The sequence below is a fragment of the Pan paniscus genome, chromosome 3 (genome assembly GCF_029289425.2).
Source record: "Pan paniscus chromosome 3, NHGRI_mPanPan1-v2.0_pri, whole genome shotgun sequence".
NCBI classification, from domain to species: Eukaryota; Metazoa; Chordata; class Mammalia; order Primates; family Hominidae; genus Pan; species Pan paniscus.
The window spans coordinates 67888178-67908480 of NC_073252.2; the positions used below are offsets into that span (position 1 = coordinate 67888178).

At 37.4% G+C, this 20303-nt stretch overlaps 1 protein-coding gene across 30 annotated transcripts in view; it reads right to left on the reverse strand.

The window, feature by feature from the left end:
* ADGRL3 (adhesion G protein-coupled receptor L3) overlaps positions 1-20303 on the reverse strand; it is an 861253-nt gene that overhangs the window by 170940 nt on the left and 670010 nt on the right. For 21 of the 30 annotated variants that reach the window (XM_057302095.2, XM_057302097.2, XM_034958747.4 and 18 more), the window contains 2 exons: positions 3263-3565; positions 484-587 (listed from right to left, as the gene is read on the reverse strand). In XM_057302095.2, the coding sequence (XP_057158078.2) occupies positions 484-587; positions 3263-3565 (407 nt within the window). The remainder of the gene's footprint in view (positions 1-483; positions 588-3262; positions 3566-20303) is intronic. The other 9 variants (XM_055111509.2, XM_055111505.2, XM_055111504.2 and 6 more) reach the window with 1 other exon arrangement.

Consider the following 20303-nt stretch of genomic DNA (forward strand, 5'->3'; position numbering starts at 1 on the left):
ATATTGCAACCAAATAAGCCCTCAAAATTTGAGTCTGCAAGATTCTGTCACACATGTGTATATTTTTAACATTGATAAATGATTAGGTTACAGAATATTTATCAGATGGCTTAAGATTCCAAAGGTAGACTTTGAAAAATTATAATTATTTCCACAAGAAAACTCTTAAGTATATATGCTAGAAACTTTTACTTGCTTAATGTATAATGCCTCTTGGACTTTTATAGCTGTAGTGCACAATACCATAGAAATTTTATTAATAATAAAATTATTATAAGCAATATAAGAAGAAATTCATGGATTTGCACTTTAAAAACAACAAAATTCTAGAATTAGCTCATAACATATTAGAGGTTGTCATTAAATGTGAAATTTTCTACATTGATTTTAAAAGAATTCTTGACTGTTTTATTTCCAACAGCTATCATCAACAACAGATGATATAGTTTTAGCAAAGACTTTCTTGTCAGTCACAAGATTTACCTTCTGTGTTATATGATTGACCCAAGGAGAAGAACAGTTGCTGAGATCTGGACCTTGGGGATCCCAAATTCCATCAGGAGCAAGGCATAGATAAGTTGATACACCTATAATAATGAGAGAAATGTATCTGTTTCTTTTTCTTAGAATGACTTCACATCCATGGTATATTTTAAAATAAGCAAAGGTAAAAATGAGATAATTAAATTGATATAATGTTTATTAAAACACCAGATACAGTGCCAGTAAGCGTTTAGCACTAGAGAAATGTAGTACTCCAAACAAAAACATACAATATGTTTGAAGCATTTGTGGCAGCCACATTAGGTATGGGGACTATTATTATTATTATTATTATTATTATTTTTTGAGATGGAGTCTTGTTCTGTTGCCCAGACTGGAGTGCAGTGGCAAGATCTCGGCTCACCGCAACCTCTGCCTCCCGGGTTCAAGTGATTCTCCTGCCTCAGCCTCCCAAGTAGCTGGGACTACAGGCATCCCCCACCACACCCGGCTAATTTGTGTATTTTTAGTAGAGGCAGGGTTTCACCATATTGGCCAGGCTGGTCTCAAACTCCTGACCCCGTGAGCTGCCCGCCTTGGCCTCGCAAAGTGCTGGGATTACAGGCGTGAGCCACCGTGTCCAGCCGAGGACTGTTTTTAAAGAATTTCATGGGTGAGATGATGTGATATGTGCCTCCATGGAGGTTAGTGCTTGACTTTGTAGAGGCAAGGTAGCAGTTGAGTCTTAAAATAAGTGTGCAGGTTTTTCAGAAAAAAAAAACAAGGTGGAAAAGGACATTCCAGGTGGAAAAATATATGTTCTTTGGGAAACTTCAAGTTTTTTTGAACTGGGGTCTACTGGACTGGGGAGTTGTATTTAATGAAAGTAGAAAAGTAAACCAGATCATAAACTCCCTTGTCTATCATTTGTGGGTGCCGGAAAAATCAATGAGAATATTAACAGAGGAGATAGATGATGAGCAAATTTGAGTTTTGGAATGATATCTCTGGCAGAAACATGGAAGATGAATTTCAGAGAGTAATGGCGTGATGGTGAGGAAGCTATTGCAATAATTCAAGTGAGAGACTGTGGCGGCCTAGACAAAGGCATAACAGAATGGACACAGATGGGTAAAAATGAGACTGGGGTGTATTGACAGTAATCCCTGAGGGCTTCAGAAAATATCTTTTCCAATTGTCACTGAAAAATAATGACACATTTCTGTAGAGCAAAGTGCTTTCAAATAAAGTGTTTCACTAATCTTCAAAACAACGGTCTGCAGTAGGGGGCTATTATTATTTTTCTTTTAGAAGTAAAGGAACTGAGACCACAACCAAGAAAACAGAGCTAAGAAAAAAGATGGTTTCCAACTGTTCTCTGATTCCAGGATCACAGAAAACTTTACAAGTAAACATTCTCCCTCTTTTTCCTAAATAAAATGAGTATTTTTGAATATTTTAAAATATTTTGCTGGAAAAAAGTGTATTTTTTATAAAATACAAATCAATAATACCCAAGGAGAAAGTCCCTGAGAATGCTGGGTGACATACGTTGTGAATTTCTCTTATTTACATATTTTAGAGAATAATGCAAATGTGCCAAGTATTCATTTACGAATACCAATGTATGTAACAATAAGAAAATCAGAATACCTTTGCTTAAGCAAAATAAATAATAATATGGTTAACAGGTGAAGATATTATGAATGATATCAGTAATAAAATAGGCAAAGAAGGCCAGGCGCAGTGGCTTATGCCTGTACTCCCAGAACTTTGGGAGACTGAGGCGGGCTGATCATCTGAGGTCAGGAGTTTGAGACTAGCCTGGACAACATGGTGAGACCTGTCTCCACTAAAAATACAAAAAAGAATTAGCCGGGCATGGTGGTGGGCGCCTGTAATCCCAGCTACTCAGGAGGCTGAGGCAGGAGAATCACTTGAACCCTGGAGGCGGAGGGTGAGCCGAGATCATGCTGCTGCACTCCAGCCTGGGCGACAGAGTGAGACTCCGTCTCAAAAAAAAAGGCAAAGTAATATTGAGTTCTTATCTATCCCCTAGAGGAAACAATGCAGGATTGTTCTCTGGTGGATGCATGAGTGAGTGCCAGGTTGACTCCTGCAGCATGGTCCCTGACAGTGTTAAGAGCCTTCGACCATCAGAGGACAACTACAATGGCTGATAAAAAGGAGAGTCAAACTTTCTCTTTTGTTACATGTTAGGTCATTTCCATGATAATCTTCTAATATAGAAGTCCTCAACCTCATTTTCTGCAATCAATATCTGATGGTTGGTGACAAGCATGAGTCTAACTCCCAGCAAACAAGTGATCCCCTCTGGACTGCTGTATAGAAAAGCTGAGCCTCTAGAGTAGCCAGTATATCTACAGCCTAACTTTACCTTGACCCAGAGACCTGAAACTATGAGGGCAAAGTGCAGGTCTCACAGGTTACCTGTGACTTAATCAGGTTACGTTTTCAAACTCTGGAAAATAGATAGCTTTAAATTGTAATTTAGCTGAGTTCAGAATTTAGTCAAATGTGAAGTAATAAAATATGTTGTAATGAAAAAAAAGAAAGAGGAAAGAAAGAAAGAAGAAAGAAAGAGAGAAAGAGAGAAAGAAAGAAGGAAGGAAGGAGAAAGAAAGAGAGGGACAAGGAGGGAGGGAGGGAGGGAGGAAGGGAGGGAGGGAGGAAAGGAGGAAGGAAAAGGAAAAGAATACTAGAAAATAAAGCCAAAGCAACACAACAGTTTTAACTTAGTGCTTTAGCACAGACTTACCTACAGTTCCTGCAGGGCATGGCTGCTTTGCTATCTGTCCTTGACGAGTCTTAAACCACATGATTTCTCGGGCTTCCACAGCCTCACAGCTCTCTTCGAGAGCTGGGATTTGGGACGATGCTGATGGAAGGTGTGTGGTCATGTCATCAAGTACCTCGACAGCTGGAGATGGGGTGCTAGTACTCCGGTTTCTTCTTCCTGACACTGACGGGGTGGTACTCCTTCCTGGGCTCAAAGTTGTGGTCCGAAGGGTGGTACTGGTGGTAGTGCTTCCCATGCCAAGAGGTCCTGTGGTAGAGATATCTGAAATAAAATTAGAAAGAAAACACCTACATTGCTTGTTCACAGTAGGACCTCAAGATGTCCTAGTACTTTAGAAATTGTTTTTATTTGACAGTTCAAAGAGCTTTAAAGCTCTAGAAGTCCTCAACCTGATTTTCATTTTAAACGTGCCAAAAATAAGCCAATACCAAGGTATCAGGATGCCACTTCAGTATCAAAACAACCATCTGACCACTGCCAAACACAGGCTTTTTAAGGGTTCTTCGAAACTCAAATCCCAGAAACAAAATTACAGCACAACTCAACTCTTCAGTAAGCTTCTTAATGCTCTCAGCCTTTTTGACAATTAGATGATTAAAACTTTAAGCCCTCTCCTTAGAATTATCAAACTTTGTATAGAAGGGAGAACTATATATAAAATTTTATTTTCATATGAAGTGCAATATGGATTTCTAAATATGCAGTAAATAGGTGAGAGGACAAAAAAAAAAAGGAAACAGAAATTAAACTGCTGACAAGCTAAAAAATAAAGAGCAATTCTGAATATAGTCTCCTTAAACACAAACTGGAGTAACTTAGTGATCTACTTTATTGCTCTTAGAACTGACTCACCTTCACACAATTTTCAAATTTGATTTTCATTAATGTAAAGTATAAGTAGTTTCCAAATAGTTACAATCCTAAATTATCCTCTAACAAGATTTTTTGAATGGGAAAATGTATTCCAAGTTCCAAATAAAATAGTTGGGTTCTTTGTTAGGTAATTGAACCTATGTTTCCAAGGAATAGGCATACTATGGAAATAACCACTGCAAAGAATCATCTTTCTGGGAAAATATATTTATATTCTCATCATGGAAATGCAAGAGTATGCTTGTCCTTCCTGTACACAGACTGCATACCTAGCTGTAAGATTAGAAACTACTCTTAACCTCACTTACTGGCAATAAACTGTAGGGATATTGGCTCTAGTCTGATTCAAGATTACTCATGTTTAAGGAGATGTAGGGCATTCTGATATGAGTCTCTAGCTGTTTGTAATTCACTTTCTACTTCCCTTAAAATATCATCACCTCCGCTGCCCCGAGGAGGTCCCCAGGTTCATCACAATGTATTTGGTGTATATAAAGCTTCCAAAGAAACAGGAGAGAGATGGTGAAGGGATGGGATATTTTTGAATATTTCATCACTGAAATTGTAGTATTTTCTGAAGTGATGCTATCTATTATGTGTCTTTTGCATCTTTCTTCTATTTTCCCTCCCTCTCTTCTCAACTTTCCTTCTCTTTCTCTCATGGTCCCTTTCCATATGAATGGTAATGTTCAGAATTGCATCTACTCAAATTTCATACAAGAAGGCAGAGTGTCTTATTTTCCCTCCTTCTTCCACATATACTATATCTCCCAAATAACCAAGTCTTTTTGATTCTGTCTCATGCCTCTATTTGAAATCCATCTATTTTTTCTTTCTAATCATCACTATCTACGTTCAGCTCCCCATCATCAACTTTTTGTTAACGAAAGCAGTAGCTGAGCAAAATGGCAATATAGTCATTTCAATATTTACTTTTGCCAAATCAAAGCTCGTGATTCATAAAATAAAGTTGACACTGAACATATAACACAATCCCAACATAAAATTCAATAACATATTTCAAAATATTAAGTGCAATTGAAAGCTTAAAACTATACACAATAAAAATGTCTCTAATATATATAATTTGCATATATAATAAATCAAATGTTTTAAAAAGAAAACATGACCTACAATAAAGAAAATTGAGTAACTTAAAAACTAAATTTTTAGATAGTATTAGCTTAAAAAAAGTGTGTCAGTGGTGTCACTGCTGAGATGTAAGAACATTTTGTGCTATTTTTCCAGCTGACAAAAAAATCCTTTTTGACATCATACTACATGGGGAATGCTACAGTTTAAATGCGTCCCCCAAAGTTCATGTGTTAGAAACTTCATCCCCAGTGTAAGAGTGTTGAAAAGTGGAACCTTTATGAAGGAATTAAGTCCTGAGGGCTCTGCCCTCGTGAATGGATTAATGCCATTATTGTGGGAGAGGGCTAGGTATCTTGGAAATGGGTTTCTGATAAGAGGATGTGTGTTTGGCCCCCTCCCACCTGTCCCCGCCCCTCCCCCCAACTGTATGCTCTCTTGCCCTTCTGCCTTCTGCCATGGAATGATGCAGCAGGAAGACTTTTGCCAGTTGTGGGCCCCTTGACCTTGAACTTCTCAGCCTCTAGAACTATAAGAAACTATTCTGTTTTTATAAATTACCCCGTCTTGGGTATTGTTACAGTAGTAGACAATGAACTAAGATAGGGAAGTAGTAAGGCAATAGTTAAAAGCTAACTCCAACTATTTTCTCCAACTCCTTTAATTCAAATAATGCCAGTTCTCATTTGTACTTCTGAAGGGACCGTTTTCAGCAACTTTTAATTTTTTGACAGGGACTATAATCTTTTCATTGATAATGGGCTACAGTTTTTGTTTCAAACAAAGCATTGCTATTTCTTCTTTGTCTTCTTTAGTTTGATCATGTAAAAATGGAGATTCATAGCAGTTACCTGTTATTAGTTAAATAATCTCATGCTCAAATGAACTTTTTCAGGATGCCTCTGAACTAGAGTAAGAATTAATTGTAAAATAGAAGCTCTGTTTTTCAATTGTCTTCTTTCCCTTCTTGAGGATTATGTAGGTACTGACGAATACTTTCTAAATGAATGTACCTTTCTTTGATTAGCTATTTTAATCAGCATATAACTCTCTGGGAGGTGAAAAGATTTGTTCAGCAATCATTTTCACTATGACAAACTACACAGTTACACATGTAGCACAAGATTTCTCCAGCCTATTGTCTCAACTGCACAAATCATGCACAGCGGGCCATGGCACACCACCACAAGATTTTTGCTTGCTGTGTGATATATGTATTTTAGCATGGGTTTAATAATATATCTTTATCCTCTATTTAAATGGTTTAGATTTCAGATATTTAAAGATAATAGAATCAAACCAAACATAATTTAACAACAGCACCAGTACCATGTAATGAAAATTAATGTTCTTTCTTTATTTTTTTTCTAAAATTACCCTATTCAAATCATTCTCTACCTTTTTCCAGAGATACTCTTAGAGTGTAAGTTGGAATATGTTAGTTTACTGATTAAAGTGCTTAAATGGTTTCTGTCTGCCCTTCAAACAAAAGCTGAATTGTTTTCTTGATGCCCAAGCCCTTCATGAATTTCTCTCTCCAGCTCATTATAATGCTTCCTCATTTTTAAGTATATTCTTTAAACCATAGAAAATTACCAGTGGTTCCCCAGCTGCACCCTGTTCTTTCTGCCTCAGGGCCTTTGCACATCCTGCAATGTGTTCTTGCCCCCATTTTCACCTGGCTAACTAACTCCTATTTATCCTTTCAGCTTAGCTTGGATGTTATTTCTATCAAGAAGCCTTTCCAAATTTACCAAGACTGGGTTATACACTAATATGTGTTGTTAGGATTAATTCCTTAGCTTTTAGTATTGTGCCCGACTAGGAGTAAATGAGCTCTCAGTAAAGGTAGGTGAACATCAGGACTAGGTCAAGAAGGCAGTGGAGAATATAGTATCCCACAAAAAGAGAAGCATCACAAAATAAGAGAAAGGATAAAGTGGGACAAGCAAATGGGGTGGTTAAGAGTGTGTACAATTAACAGACTGAAAAAATTATTTCTTAAATGCATTTTACATTGTCCATTAGACAAAGTGGAAATATTCCGGAAGAAAACAAAGCTCCCTCTCCCCCAAATGATCCTATCTCAGAACAATTAGATTTAAAGTGAATATACTCTTATGAAGCAATAACAATGATACGATATTTTTTAAAAACTTCAATTTGTTATGAAAGACATTGGAAGGACTTAGTTTAATAGACATACTAATGTTAGGGATCAATATAGAACTTATTTTCATGGAACTGTGCCACAGAGAGATGTCTACAAGCAGGGTCATACCATTCCATTCAACTTTAAGCAGAATTACAATCGATTTTAAAGGCTGTCCCTGATCCCCCATACCCACCCTTCCATTTACTGCTATGTAAGACTACTGCAGGCTCTGTTCAATGTCAATTTTTGGCAGAATAGGTCCTAGTGATAGACATGCTGTCACCAGCGCCCAAGAAAGGATTCATCTTATTGCTAAATACAAGAGAAAAAAATCTAGATTTGCTGAACAGTCACTGATTGGCAAAGTTCTAGCCTATATTATAGGCTATGAGAGTTTATATTCCAGCAATGGAGAGGCGATATGACACTTTTTCAATATATACTGTTATTGAATCTTACCCTGATGACATAGCTAGCTTAATAAAACTATGTGTTATAAGTGCTTTGTGTGTTTGTATATCAGAGAAAAGTTATTGTCTAAAAGAAATTAAGTTTGAGTGACTATTTACATATGACATTTTATTAAAATTTTGCAATTTTCCTTATATCATCACTGTTTTTGTGCTCATTGTGCTTATACGGACTAGTATTTTCATAAAAATAACTAAACAAAACTCCTTCTTAGCATTTTACCCTCATAATCTTATTTCCCAAAGAAAATTTTAATTCTCCTGTCCTTTGAAATTTACTGTTCATAACTCGTTTCTTTCTTAGAATTTGATTTAATTTTTTTCCTTCAGCCTGCCTTGAAAAGAATAAACATTATTTTGAATGCTATTATGAGTTATAACTTGTGGAGTACAATAATAGAAAACAATGAAAATAAACACTTGTAAAGTTCTTTACATTTTGCAATTATTTTTTATTTTATTTTTATTTTTTATTTTTGAGATGGAATCTCACTCTGTTGCCAAGCTGGAGTGCAGTGGTGCGATCTTGGCTCACTGCAACGTCCACCTCCTGGGTTCAAGTGATTCTCCTGCCTCAGCCTCCTGAGCAGCTGGAACTACAGGTGTGTGCCACCATGCCCAGCTAATTTTTGTATTTTTAGTAGAGACGGGTTTTCACCATGTTGACCAGGATGGTCTCGATCTCTTGATCTCATGATCTGCCCTCTTCGGCCTCCCAAAGTGTTGGGATTACAGGTGTGGGCCACCACGCCTGGCCCATTTTGCAATATTTTAAAGTCACTATCATCTCATTTAATTCAGACCAAAAAAATGTGTAATTATTACTATATATTCCTAGTTTTAAAAATGAGAAAATATAGGCTTAACTAGTAAGTGAATTATAATCATACAAGTAGTAACTAAACAGGCATTCTCTGACTCCATATTCCATGTTTTTAATACTTTGCTATTAAAAATGTCATTCTCAATGAGTTCCTGCATTATATAATTATAAGTCTTCCTTAACACTTTAAGAAGAAGCTGAAGGAAATAAAAAGAATCTAGTAAAGCATTACTATTCTTGATCACAAATATTTTTATTATTTGGGATGGGCATCTTCTAAAAAAATTAATAAGAGAGAATATAAAATTATACAATCAAAAATAGTCTAGGCTGGGCACAGTGGCTCATGCCTGTAATCGCAGCACTTTGGAAGGCTGAGGAGGGCAGATCACCTGAGGTCACGGGTCTGAGAGCAGCCTGGCCAACATAGTGAAACCCCATCTCTACTAAAAATAAAAAATAAATAAGTAAATAAAATTAGCCAGAGCATGGTGGTGGGTGTCTATAGTCTCACTGATGATATCAGTAATAAAATAGGCAAAGAAGGCTGGGCGTAGTGGTTCATGCTTGTACTCCCAGAACTTTGGGAGGCTGAGGCAGGCGGATCATCTGAGGTCAGGAGTTTGAGACCAGCCTGGCCAACATGGCTAAACCTGTCTCTACTAAAAATACAAAAAAAAAAAAAAAAAAGAAATTAGCCAGGCATGGTGGTGGGCGCCTGTAATCCCAGCTACTCAGGAGGCTGAGGCAGGAGAATCGCCTGAACCCAGGAGGTAGAGGTTGAAGTGAGCCCAGGTTGCCCCACTGCACTACAGCCTGGGCGACAGAGCGAGACTCTGTCACAAACAAACAAACAAACAAACAAATAAACGTAGTCTAAACTTCACAAGAGAAGAAAGGTTTATCTTCTACTCATAAAATGTATTAATTTTCTTTTTTATTCTCCTTCATATTTTCCTTTCCTCTCTAAATATGTACCTTTCTTCATGGTTTTCCCTTTACAAATCTTTGTTTTGTGCTAACTTCACTCTAGTAGACAATCTTTTGACTGACTACAGAAGCATTTCCTTCTCCCCACCCTTTAAGTGTTCATTTACATCCAAAGTCCACTACTGAAGAAACCTTCCCAAGGGTCTAATAGAGGAAATAAGAAAACTGAAACCATAACAATGCTGTCAGTAGCTTTTGGCTACTTGTGCAGTGCCCTGGGTAGAAAGAGGAAATTCTGCCTGAAACCCCATGGCTATCAGTTGGTGGCAGCAGACTTGATTACATCTAGTTTTTAAAAAGAAGCATTCACATTATCGGTCATGAAATTATCTAATTCTCTTCAGAATTCATTTTAATACTTGGCTCCATGGCCTCCCGAGATAGTGAAACTCCACAGACTATCAGCAATACGAAAGCATATTTATTTTGGTAATTGGATTCATTTATACTTTGTAGTTCTTTCATGGCAAGGATATTGAGGAAGCTATCTGTTTAAATAAACACAAAATTGTAGTGGCTTTATCATATAAGATAAGCAAAAATATAAGATTTTGGGGGCATTTATTTATATTATCTGGTGCATATTTAGCCCCTACCACGCCAGAAACTGTGCTGAATGTTTTACATATGTGCTGTCTAATTTAGTACTCCCAACAAGTTTTGGGTAAGCATACTCATCTTCATTTCAGAGATGAAATAGGTTAAATTAAATAATTCCCCCGAGCTTACATAGCTGATAATTGATAGGACCATGATTCTAATCCAGGTCTATTAAAATCTATCCCTTTCCACTAGGACAATGCTATTGAAACTTTAACACATATGTGAACATATGTAAAAATTTTAATGGATTTGGAAATTAATTTGTCCCAAATACTGCTCACATATGCTTTTATAGGCGTTACTATGGTCCAGACCTGCTGGGAACTTACTGAGCACTTATTATGGGCCCGGCAATATTCTGAACACTTTACAAGGACTAACTCATTTAATTAGGACAACAAATCTGTTAGAAGGCACTATTAATTATCATTATTTTACAGATGGCAAAACTGAGTCTCGAAGAGATTCAGTAATTCTCCAAAGGTTACAAATTCATAAGTAGAACAATGGAACAACATGGGCACTGCTAAGGAGACCCACTGTTTTCATTTATTTATTTATTTTTATTTTCTGAGAAGGAGTTTCACTCTTGTTGCCCAGGCTGGAATTCAATGGCGCGACGTCAGCTCATCACAACCTCCGCCTCCTGGGTTCAAGCGATTCTCCTGTTTCAGCTTCTGAGTAGCTGGGATTACAGGCGCGCGCCAAGCGACTCTCCTGCCTCAGCTTCCTGAGCAGCTGGGATTACAGGCATGCACCACCACGCCAGACTACTTTTGTATTTTTGGTAGAGACGGGGCTTCGCCATGTTGTTCAGGCTGTTCTTGAACTCCTGACCTCAAGTGATCCACCCGCCTGGGCCTCCCAAAGTGCTGGGATTATAGGCGTGAGCCACAGTGCCCGGCCAGGCTGTTTTCTTATGGATCAAGTTCAGGTTCTTAATATTCCAAGTTATTACAGTTAAGAGTTGGGTCTTGGCCGGACGTGGTGGCTCACGCGTATAATCCCAGCACTTTGGGAGGCCGAGGTGGGCGGATCACTTGAGGTCAGGGGTTCCATACCAGGCTGACCAACACGGCAAAAACCTGTCTCTACCAAAAATACAAAAATTAGCCGGGCGTGGTGGCAGGCGCCTGTAATCCCAGATACTCCAGAGGCTGAGGCAGGAGAATTGCTTGAACCCGGCGGGCAGAGGTTTCAGTGAGCCAAGATCGCGCCATTGCACTCCAGCCCGGGTGACAGAGCGAGACTCTGTCTCAAATAAATAAATAAATAAATAATAAAAGAAAGCAGCCTGCTCACTGCAGTTGAGAGTAGAGGAAGTAATCTTTATAGAGCTAATTTATTTTTGTTTACGGCAGTTTAAATCCCCTAAGTAAGGATTCAGGACCACCTAAGGAAAAAACTGTTGATTCCAGAAAGCTTGCTATAGTGTTCAGCATACAAATAAGTCAATAAACAACGAGCAAACAATAGTGTGAAATAATCTCTGGCATTTCTTGAGCATTTATTATGTACCAGGCAGTGTTCTAAAGCTCTACATGCATAACTGAGGCACAGAGAGGTTGCATAAATTTCCCAATCTCATAGCATTCACAAGTGGTAGAGCCAGAATTTTAATGCAGGCAGTTTGACTCAAGAACCTATATGTACCCATATTTTCTGATGAACTGATAAAGGTTTGAAGTAATTTTTAAAAAGTATCAGAATATGGCCGGGCGCGGTGGCTCACGCCTGTAATCCTAGCACTTTGGGAGGCCGAGACGGGCGGATCACGAGGTCAGGAGATCGAGACCATCTTGGCTAACACGGTGAAACCCCGTTTCTACTAAAAATACAAAAAATTAGCCGGGCGTGTTGGCGGGCGCCTGTACTCCCAGCTACTTGGGAGGCTGAGGCAGGAGAATGGCATGAACCTGGGAGGCGGAGCTTGCAGTGAGCCGAGATCGCGCCACTGCACTCCAACCTGGGAGACACAGCGAGACTCCGTCTCAAAAAAAAAAAAAAAAAAAAAAAAAAGTATCAGAATATGGCATATGTTATATGCCTGTGAGAGAGCTCAGCTCTGGGAATTATAAGATTAATTTATTCCATCCATATTTATTAATCAACTATCATGTGACAGGCATTGTACTGGGAATAAAATGTTGAATAATAATTATTATGTTCCTTGCTCTCATGGAAGCCTTCTCTAAAAAGCCTTATGGAAAAAGCTACCAAAGAAGATAGAAAATAAAAAGAGGAGAAATACACAAACTCTGTTCATTCAGCCTATATTTATTGATTGTCTTGCATTACACATTGTGTAATTGTCTTGCATTACACATTGTGCTGGGCATCGGGGATTCAGAGATGAAGCAAAGAGTACTACCCTCAAGAAAACTTAGTAAACTGTATCTTACGGACACTACAACATCATCAATTATTCTATGTACCACTTAGAAAGAAAAAAAAAAGCTGTCAATTTAACTCTGACGTGCCTTCAATGGTTAGGCACATCCCAACTCATGAGATGTTTAAGGGTAAAATAATGAGACTATTAGAATTAAAGAAAAACTGTAGTAGTAACAGACATATCTTCTTACAATATATGAAATAAACACTCCATCATTTAAAAGCGATGTAACCTTGGACAAATTGTAATGCCTCTCTGTGCCTTAGATTTTTTTCATCTGCTAAATGGAGATAATAATATACTTGTATTTATTTGAGGAGAATAATGGAAATATGCATTTAAAGTACCTAGCAAAGTATATGGCAGAGAATAATAGCTTAATAAATGTTTCCTAATAGTAGTAATATTGTTATTTATTCCTTAACTCAACCAAGAATTACTGATTGCTTACCACATGCCAACTACTATCCTAAGTGCTGGGGATACAGAAGTAAGCAATGAAAACAACCAAAAATAAAAATCTCTGTGCTTATAGAGCTTACATTAGTAGGAGAGACAGATGATAAATAGGATAAAAGTAAAAACATGCATTATATTAGATATTAAGAAGTGCTAAGGATAAGAAGAAGAAGAAAAGCAGAGGAAGGGGATAGGCTGTGTTGGGGGAGGCGACTTGCAAATTTTTTTGCTTTGTTTTGTTTTTTGAGACGGAGTCTCACTCTGATGCCCAGGCTGGAGGACAGTGGCACAATCTCGGCTCACTGCAAACTCTGCCTCCTGGGTTCAAGCCATTCTCCTGACTCAGCCTCCCCAGTAGCTGCGGTTACAGGTACCTGCCACCATGCCCAGCTAATTTTATGTGTGTGTATGTTTCTAGTAGAGACGGGGTTTCACCATGTTGGTCAGGCTGGTCTTGAACTCCTGACCTCAAGCAATCCACCACCTCGGCCTCCCAAAGTGCTGGGATTATAGGCGTGAGCCACCATGCTCAGCTGCAAGTATTATGTCGGTGTCAAGCATAGCCTGACTGTTAAGATGACAATAAAGATTTTGATAAAAGAGGCAAAGTGAGGGATGTAAATAACTTTTTAAGCAGAGGGAATAGCATCTGCAAAGGTCTAGACACAATGAGGTGGCAATGTGGCTGGAGCACAGTATGTGAGCCATATGAAAGGCAGTGTGAAATGAGGACAGAGAGGTGATGGGGGCTACAGCATATGGGTGTTGACAGGCCAAGGTGAGAACTTTGGAGTTTACTCTGGGTGGTGTGGGAAGCCACTGGAAGGCTTTCAGCAGAGAAATGATGTCATACAACTTTCACTTAATAGGATCACTTGAGTTGTTGTGTTGAAGAGTGACTGAATGGGAGAGGAGTCAATGTACCTATTTAGCTAAACATCTGTGGTGGTAATGGTGATAATGACAATTAGAATGATATGGATATATACATACATAATGCAGCATGGGGGTGTGAGAGAGGTGGCGGTGTATGCCACCTTTTGAGTATGGATGCCACCTTTTGAGTATGGATACCATGATACTCACTGGCACATGGTAGCCCTTCAGTCATTGTTGGTTGAATTGAACTAATGTTTGCTTCTTCATTGTAGTGAAATGAATTTGTCCTTCTTATACAAATTCTTCTATAGTTCCATTTCAATTATTATTACTTGTTTAAACTTGAAACAACCAATATACTGACCTCGAACAGTATGAAAATGTTAATACAATTATGTTAGTGTTCTCATAACTGTGAAATTGCTAAAAGTTTTAATTAATGGAAATGTCAAATAAACTTTGGCAGTGAGAAAAACATAAAAACAAATAAAGAAACAAACTGGGAGATTCAGTTCAACTGAATCAGAGTTGACTGATTTCTCAGTGAACAGCAAAACATACCAAGGGCATAAGTAGTTGAATTGGTATAGATTTAGAGTCTTTTCTTAGGGCTAGCCTCAATATTGTATTTTATTTTCTCGAGTTTTGTCATCATTGTTAACTAGTTACTGAAGTTATTGCCTAATATTTCTAGTGACACATATTTTTATATTAACTTGTGAACTGTAATTTACCTATGATGATAAAGGGATACCAGAATATAAATGTTGTGGAAGATTCAGTTATGCGTAAGTATGAAGTTAAAATAAATTCAAGAAAAATAAAATTAGCCAGGCGTGGTGGCTCACGCCTGTGTTCCCAGCACTTTGGGCTGCCAAGGCAGGCAGATCACCTGAGGTCAGGAGTTCGAGACCAGTCTGGCCAAAATGGGGAAACCCCATCTCTACTTAAACACAAAAACTAGCCGGGCATGGTGGCATGCGCCTGTAATCCCACCTACTCGGCAGGCTGACGCAGAAGAATTGCTTGAGCCTGGGAGATGGAGGTTGCAGTGAGCCAAGATTGCGCCACTGCACTCCAGCCTGGGCGACAGAGCCAGACTCCGTTTCCAAAAAAAAGAAAAAGAAAGTTATCCTCCATGTTTGGAAATAGAAAATTTAAAGTGAACAGTAAAAACAAGCCTATAATTTAAGCTTCAAGTTTTTTTCTTTTTAAGAATGCAATTCTGGTAACTTCGATCTATTACAGATGCTTAGAGAATAAATATGCATTCATCTTTGTTACATGTGTTCATTTCTAATAAACAGATAAAATGTAAGGCCCTATTTTGATTATTTGTTTTGTTGTTTATATTTAGAGTCTGGAACACAAAGGAGATTATATTACTTTTCAAGTAACATATCTCAAAATATGTCTTTAAAAAAATTTTAGTATTGATTTTTCATCAAATAAACATAAGGATGAAACAGACAGGAGATCCAACTAGGTGCTACAATGGGAATACATGGTTGAATAAAACAAGTCCCCTTTCCTCAAAGAGCTTGAGACTCCTTGAGGAGTCTAATTTTATCGTGGGTTGTAGAGTTAAAGCTTGACTCTTCAATGTGACTATCTAATAATGAGACTCATTGAATTTTCTAAGACTGGTGAGGCCATTAAACATTTCATTTTTTTCAAGTAATTTAAATAACAAAAAAGAAAGAGCTGCATAATTGGCAATATAAATGATTCCTGAATTCAAGTGAAACCACAAAAAAATTGTAAATCCTTCTAAATCACTTAATAATCAGTGTACAGAGTATATACTTGATAGATAAATTAAGTCATTCTACCACAACCACATGTAAACTCTACAGTTCTTCTTAAGTGCAAGGAAATTTGGCATTCCACTTTGTTTTCCTTATACTACCTGCCTTGTAGTAAGTACTCAATACATGCATAATGGGTGAGTGACAAAATAAATATCTGTAATTTATTTTGAAAAGTATATTTTCAGAAGATCTATATATACTACTATGTTTGAATTATACTGTGACTTTGATAAATTTGAATTAAAAATTTGATGAACACTCCAGACTAAATTTTATAACAAAACTTAATGAGTTTTAAATTTTAACTTGCATATTTTTAGTCATCATAATACTAGAATCAGAAATTATAGATCTAGTGTCTCAAGGAACCTTAAGTATTTGTATAGATACCACTAATTCATAATTACTTTCCTCTAGAAATAAAAGAAAGAACAGGAATCACCTATTTGGAACTAATGACTAAGTGGTTGAGTAATCAGGACAATGTATTTTTTAATATGGATTTGGAAAGAGAATTCTGGATGTTTATCTCTAAGACAAATATTTTCAGTTAGTCTGTAGGTTGAGGACTTAGTAACTTCTCCTCAATCACTTATGCACCACTTTATTTTCTTTCTACTATTATGGCCAACCAAGCCCACCCACCAAGCCTTTTAAATTAATAGAGTAGCTGGGCATGGTGGATCATGCCTATAATCTCAAGAATTTGGGATGCTGAGGTATGAGGATTGCTTGAGCCCAGGAATTTGAAACCAGCCTGGACAACATAGCAAGAGCCCCCGTCTGTACTAAAATTTTTAAAAAAATTAGCCAGGCATGGTGGCGCATGTCTGTAGTCCCAGCTATTCGAGAGGCTAAGGTGGGAGGATTTCTGGAGCCCAGGAGTTCAAGGCTGCAGTGAGCTATGATTGTGCCACTGCACTCCAGCCTGGGTGACAGAATGAGACGGTGTTTCAGATAATAATAATTAATTAATTAATAGAGTAATAAAGACCTGAAGACCTCCCAATTTTGCTTTCTCTTGATTGTTTTCTTTTTAAGAATATGGAGTCTTGCTTTCCACAAGTGCAGGTTAAGCATCCCTAAACTGAAAATCCAAAATTGGAAATGCTCCAAAATCCAAAAGTTTTTGAGTGCCAACATGATGTCACCAGTGAAAAATTCCACACCTGACCACATGTGATGTGTGCACAAAATTATTAGAGATATTGTGTAAAATTACCTTTGGGCTACATGTGTAAAGTAACTATAAAACATAAATTAATTCCGTGTTTAGACTTGGATCCTACCTCCAAGATATCTCATTATGTATATGCAAATCTTCCAAAATCTGAGAAAGTCTGAAATCTGAAGCATTTCTGGTCCCAAGCATTTCAGATAAGGGATATACAACCTGTAGTAATAAATGGGTCAAAGCAGCAAATTGCTTAGGGAAATCTGTCCAGAGGATCAATGAGAATTCTTCTATTTATTTTAGTAATACTGACACACAATATGTTATTCAGTAACACATAATGTTATTCAGTAATATTATATAATAACATTATAATCAAATTCAGATTATGCCAATATATTGTCAACTCTGTTTCAGGAGAGTTCTAAAGAGAGAAAAATATTTCTTCAAATTCTCTTGCCTACTCTATGATATTTCAACATTTCAGAAGATAGAAAATTGGGGCATAAAGAATATAACAATCTTTTCAAAAAAACTTAAAGGGACATATTAAATCAATATTAAAATGTACAATATGAAGAAGATCAAACTATTTTGGAATCATAATTGTAGATGGCCCATAGAATTTAAGAGTCAATGAGTGATAATGGAATTCTACTCATACCTTAGCCTCTTGGAAGCATAGACTGATCTTCATACAGGGGAATGTAAAAAATTTGTGTAAGACTCTGCAGACCAAATTTTACCCCAAAAGCACCATGAAGACAGAGACTGTTGCTGTTTTGCATGACAACAACTCTCAATGTCTTGAGCAGCATGTGACACAGAAGAGGGGTCAAATAATAGTTGATAAATAAGTGAAATCTAACATAAACAACCTTGATTTACTCCAAAATATTAACACTGGGACTCACAAATGTGATCATTCATGTACCCAGAGGAGATCACCCTACTTCATCTTTTGACTGTTCTCACACTAATATGTCTGTTCTACTACAATAGCTTGTTCAAAAAAATTTTATTTCAAAATACTTATAGACTTACAGGAAGTTGCAAAGATAGTCCAGCTTCCCTCAATGACAATGACTTTTATAGCTATAGTAATATACAAAACCCAAAAAACAAACACTGATTATATGATCATTAACTTGACTGCAGACATTATTCAGTTTTCACCTGTTATGGGCTCAATTATGCTCCCCTTTCCCCAAAATTCATACATTGAAGTTCTAATCTTGAGTACTTCAGAATGTGACTTTATTTGGAGACATAGAGCTTTTATAAAAGTAACTAAGGTAAAATGAGGTCACATGGTTGGTCCCTAATCTTATATGATTGGTGTCCCTATAAGAAGGGGAGATTAGGACATAGATTACACAGCAAAAGGATGTGGATTAGTCTGTTTCCACACTGCTGTAAAGATATTTCCTGAGATTGGGTAATTTATACCAAATTGGTCAAACTGACTCACAGTTCCACATGGCTAGGGAAGCCTCAGCGAACTTACAATCATGGCGGAAGGTGAAGGGGAGGCAAGGCATGTCTAACATGACAGCAAGCAAGAGAGAGAGTGAAGGGGTAACTGCCAAACACTTTTAAAATCATCATCAGGTCTCATGAGAACTCAGTCACTATCATGAGAACAGCATGGGGGAACTGTTCCCAGGATCCAATCACCTCCCAAGTTAATGGTCATGTACCAGGTCCCTCCCCTGATATGTGGGTATTACAATTTGAGATGAGATTTGGGTGGTGACACAGAGCCAAACCATATCAGGATGACCACGTGAAGATAAAATGAGACAGTGGTCATCTACAAAACAAGGAGAGAGGCCTCAGAAGAAACCAAACCTACAGACAGTTGAAGCTTGGACTTTTAGCCTCCAGAATGGTGAGACAGTAAATTTCTGTTGTTTAAGCTAGCCAGTGCCTGTTACTTTGTTATGGCAGCCTTAGCAAACTAATACATCACCATTTCAAAAAGTCTCCATTCATGTGTGCATGTGTGTAGTTCTCTGCAATTTTATCTCATGTGTAGATTTGTATAACCACAACCACATTCGAGATACAGAACTGTTTCATCACTACGAAAGAATTGTGTTGTGCTACTCCTTTGTATTCATACCAACTACTCACCCCATCCCTATCTCCTGGCAACCACTAAACTGTTCTACAACTCTATAGTTTCACTGTTTCAGGGATGTTATATAAATGAAATCATACAGCAGGGAACCATTGAGGTAGACTTTTTCACTAAGCATAATGCTTTGAGGTCCACCCACGTTGTTGTGTGTACCAATAGTTAAATCATCTCTCTGCATCATCCCATGATTTCCTACCATCCATCTTTCACCTTGCAGCAGGATTGACCTTTGAAAAATGCAAATTTGATGTTCTCTCACTTTAAAAACTCCCATCGATTTCATCAATTCAGAATACTCAAACTTGTTGTAAAAAGCCCTCCAATCCATGTTCTGCCAACCTCTCAAACCTCCACTTGAGCTCCTCACCTTTGCTCTTTCTCTTCTAATCATCCTGGGTTTATTTCCTGTGTACTTAAAAGGTCCCTTCTCATCTTCAATGATGTGGATATTTCTTTCTGAAACTCACTATTGTCTTCTTCCCTCCCAGGCATTTATTTCTCATACTCTCTACTCTCTTCTTCCCTCCAGGCCCAACTCCGTTTATTTAATTATACCACTAATTGTTTGAATATCTGTGATTTGTAATGATTGTAAGCAGAAAATAAAAAAATTAGAGTGAAATTGTCATTTTTGGATTACTTACATCTGTATTCATCATATGGCTATTTTCTAGACATTAATTCAGGAAAAGAATTCAAAATTTCATTCTTGCTGGAAAGTGGTCATATTTTACACCACTAGCCAGGCAGGGCCATGCATCAGGGGAAGAAACAGTTCTTTATGAGTATCAGTTCTTGTATTTTCTTTCTGTGAAACCTTGGGCAAGTCCCTAAACTGGACTAAGTGTTGTTCCCTTAAAAAAAAAACAAACTGGATAAAACAGACTTATGAATGATACTGTAATGTTGAGCATCCAGCAATCCAGCACAGTTTCTGATACATAACAAGTGCTGAATAAAGGTTTTAAATATTTGATATACATGTGAAAAATCATATGAGATATGCAAGCAGTGCAAACATATAGGGAAATTATCAAAAAGGAAAAAAAAACTATTTGATGATATAATTTCCACATCTCCTAAAAATTGCATTATGAATACAGCTCTTTTTTTCTTTTCTATGTTTTTTAGA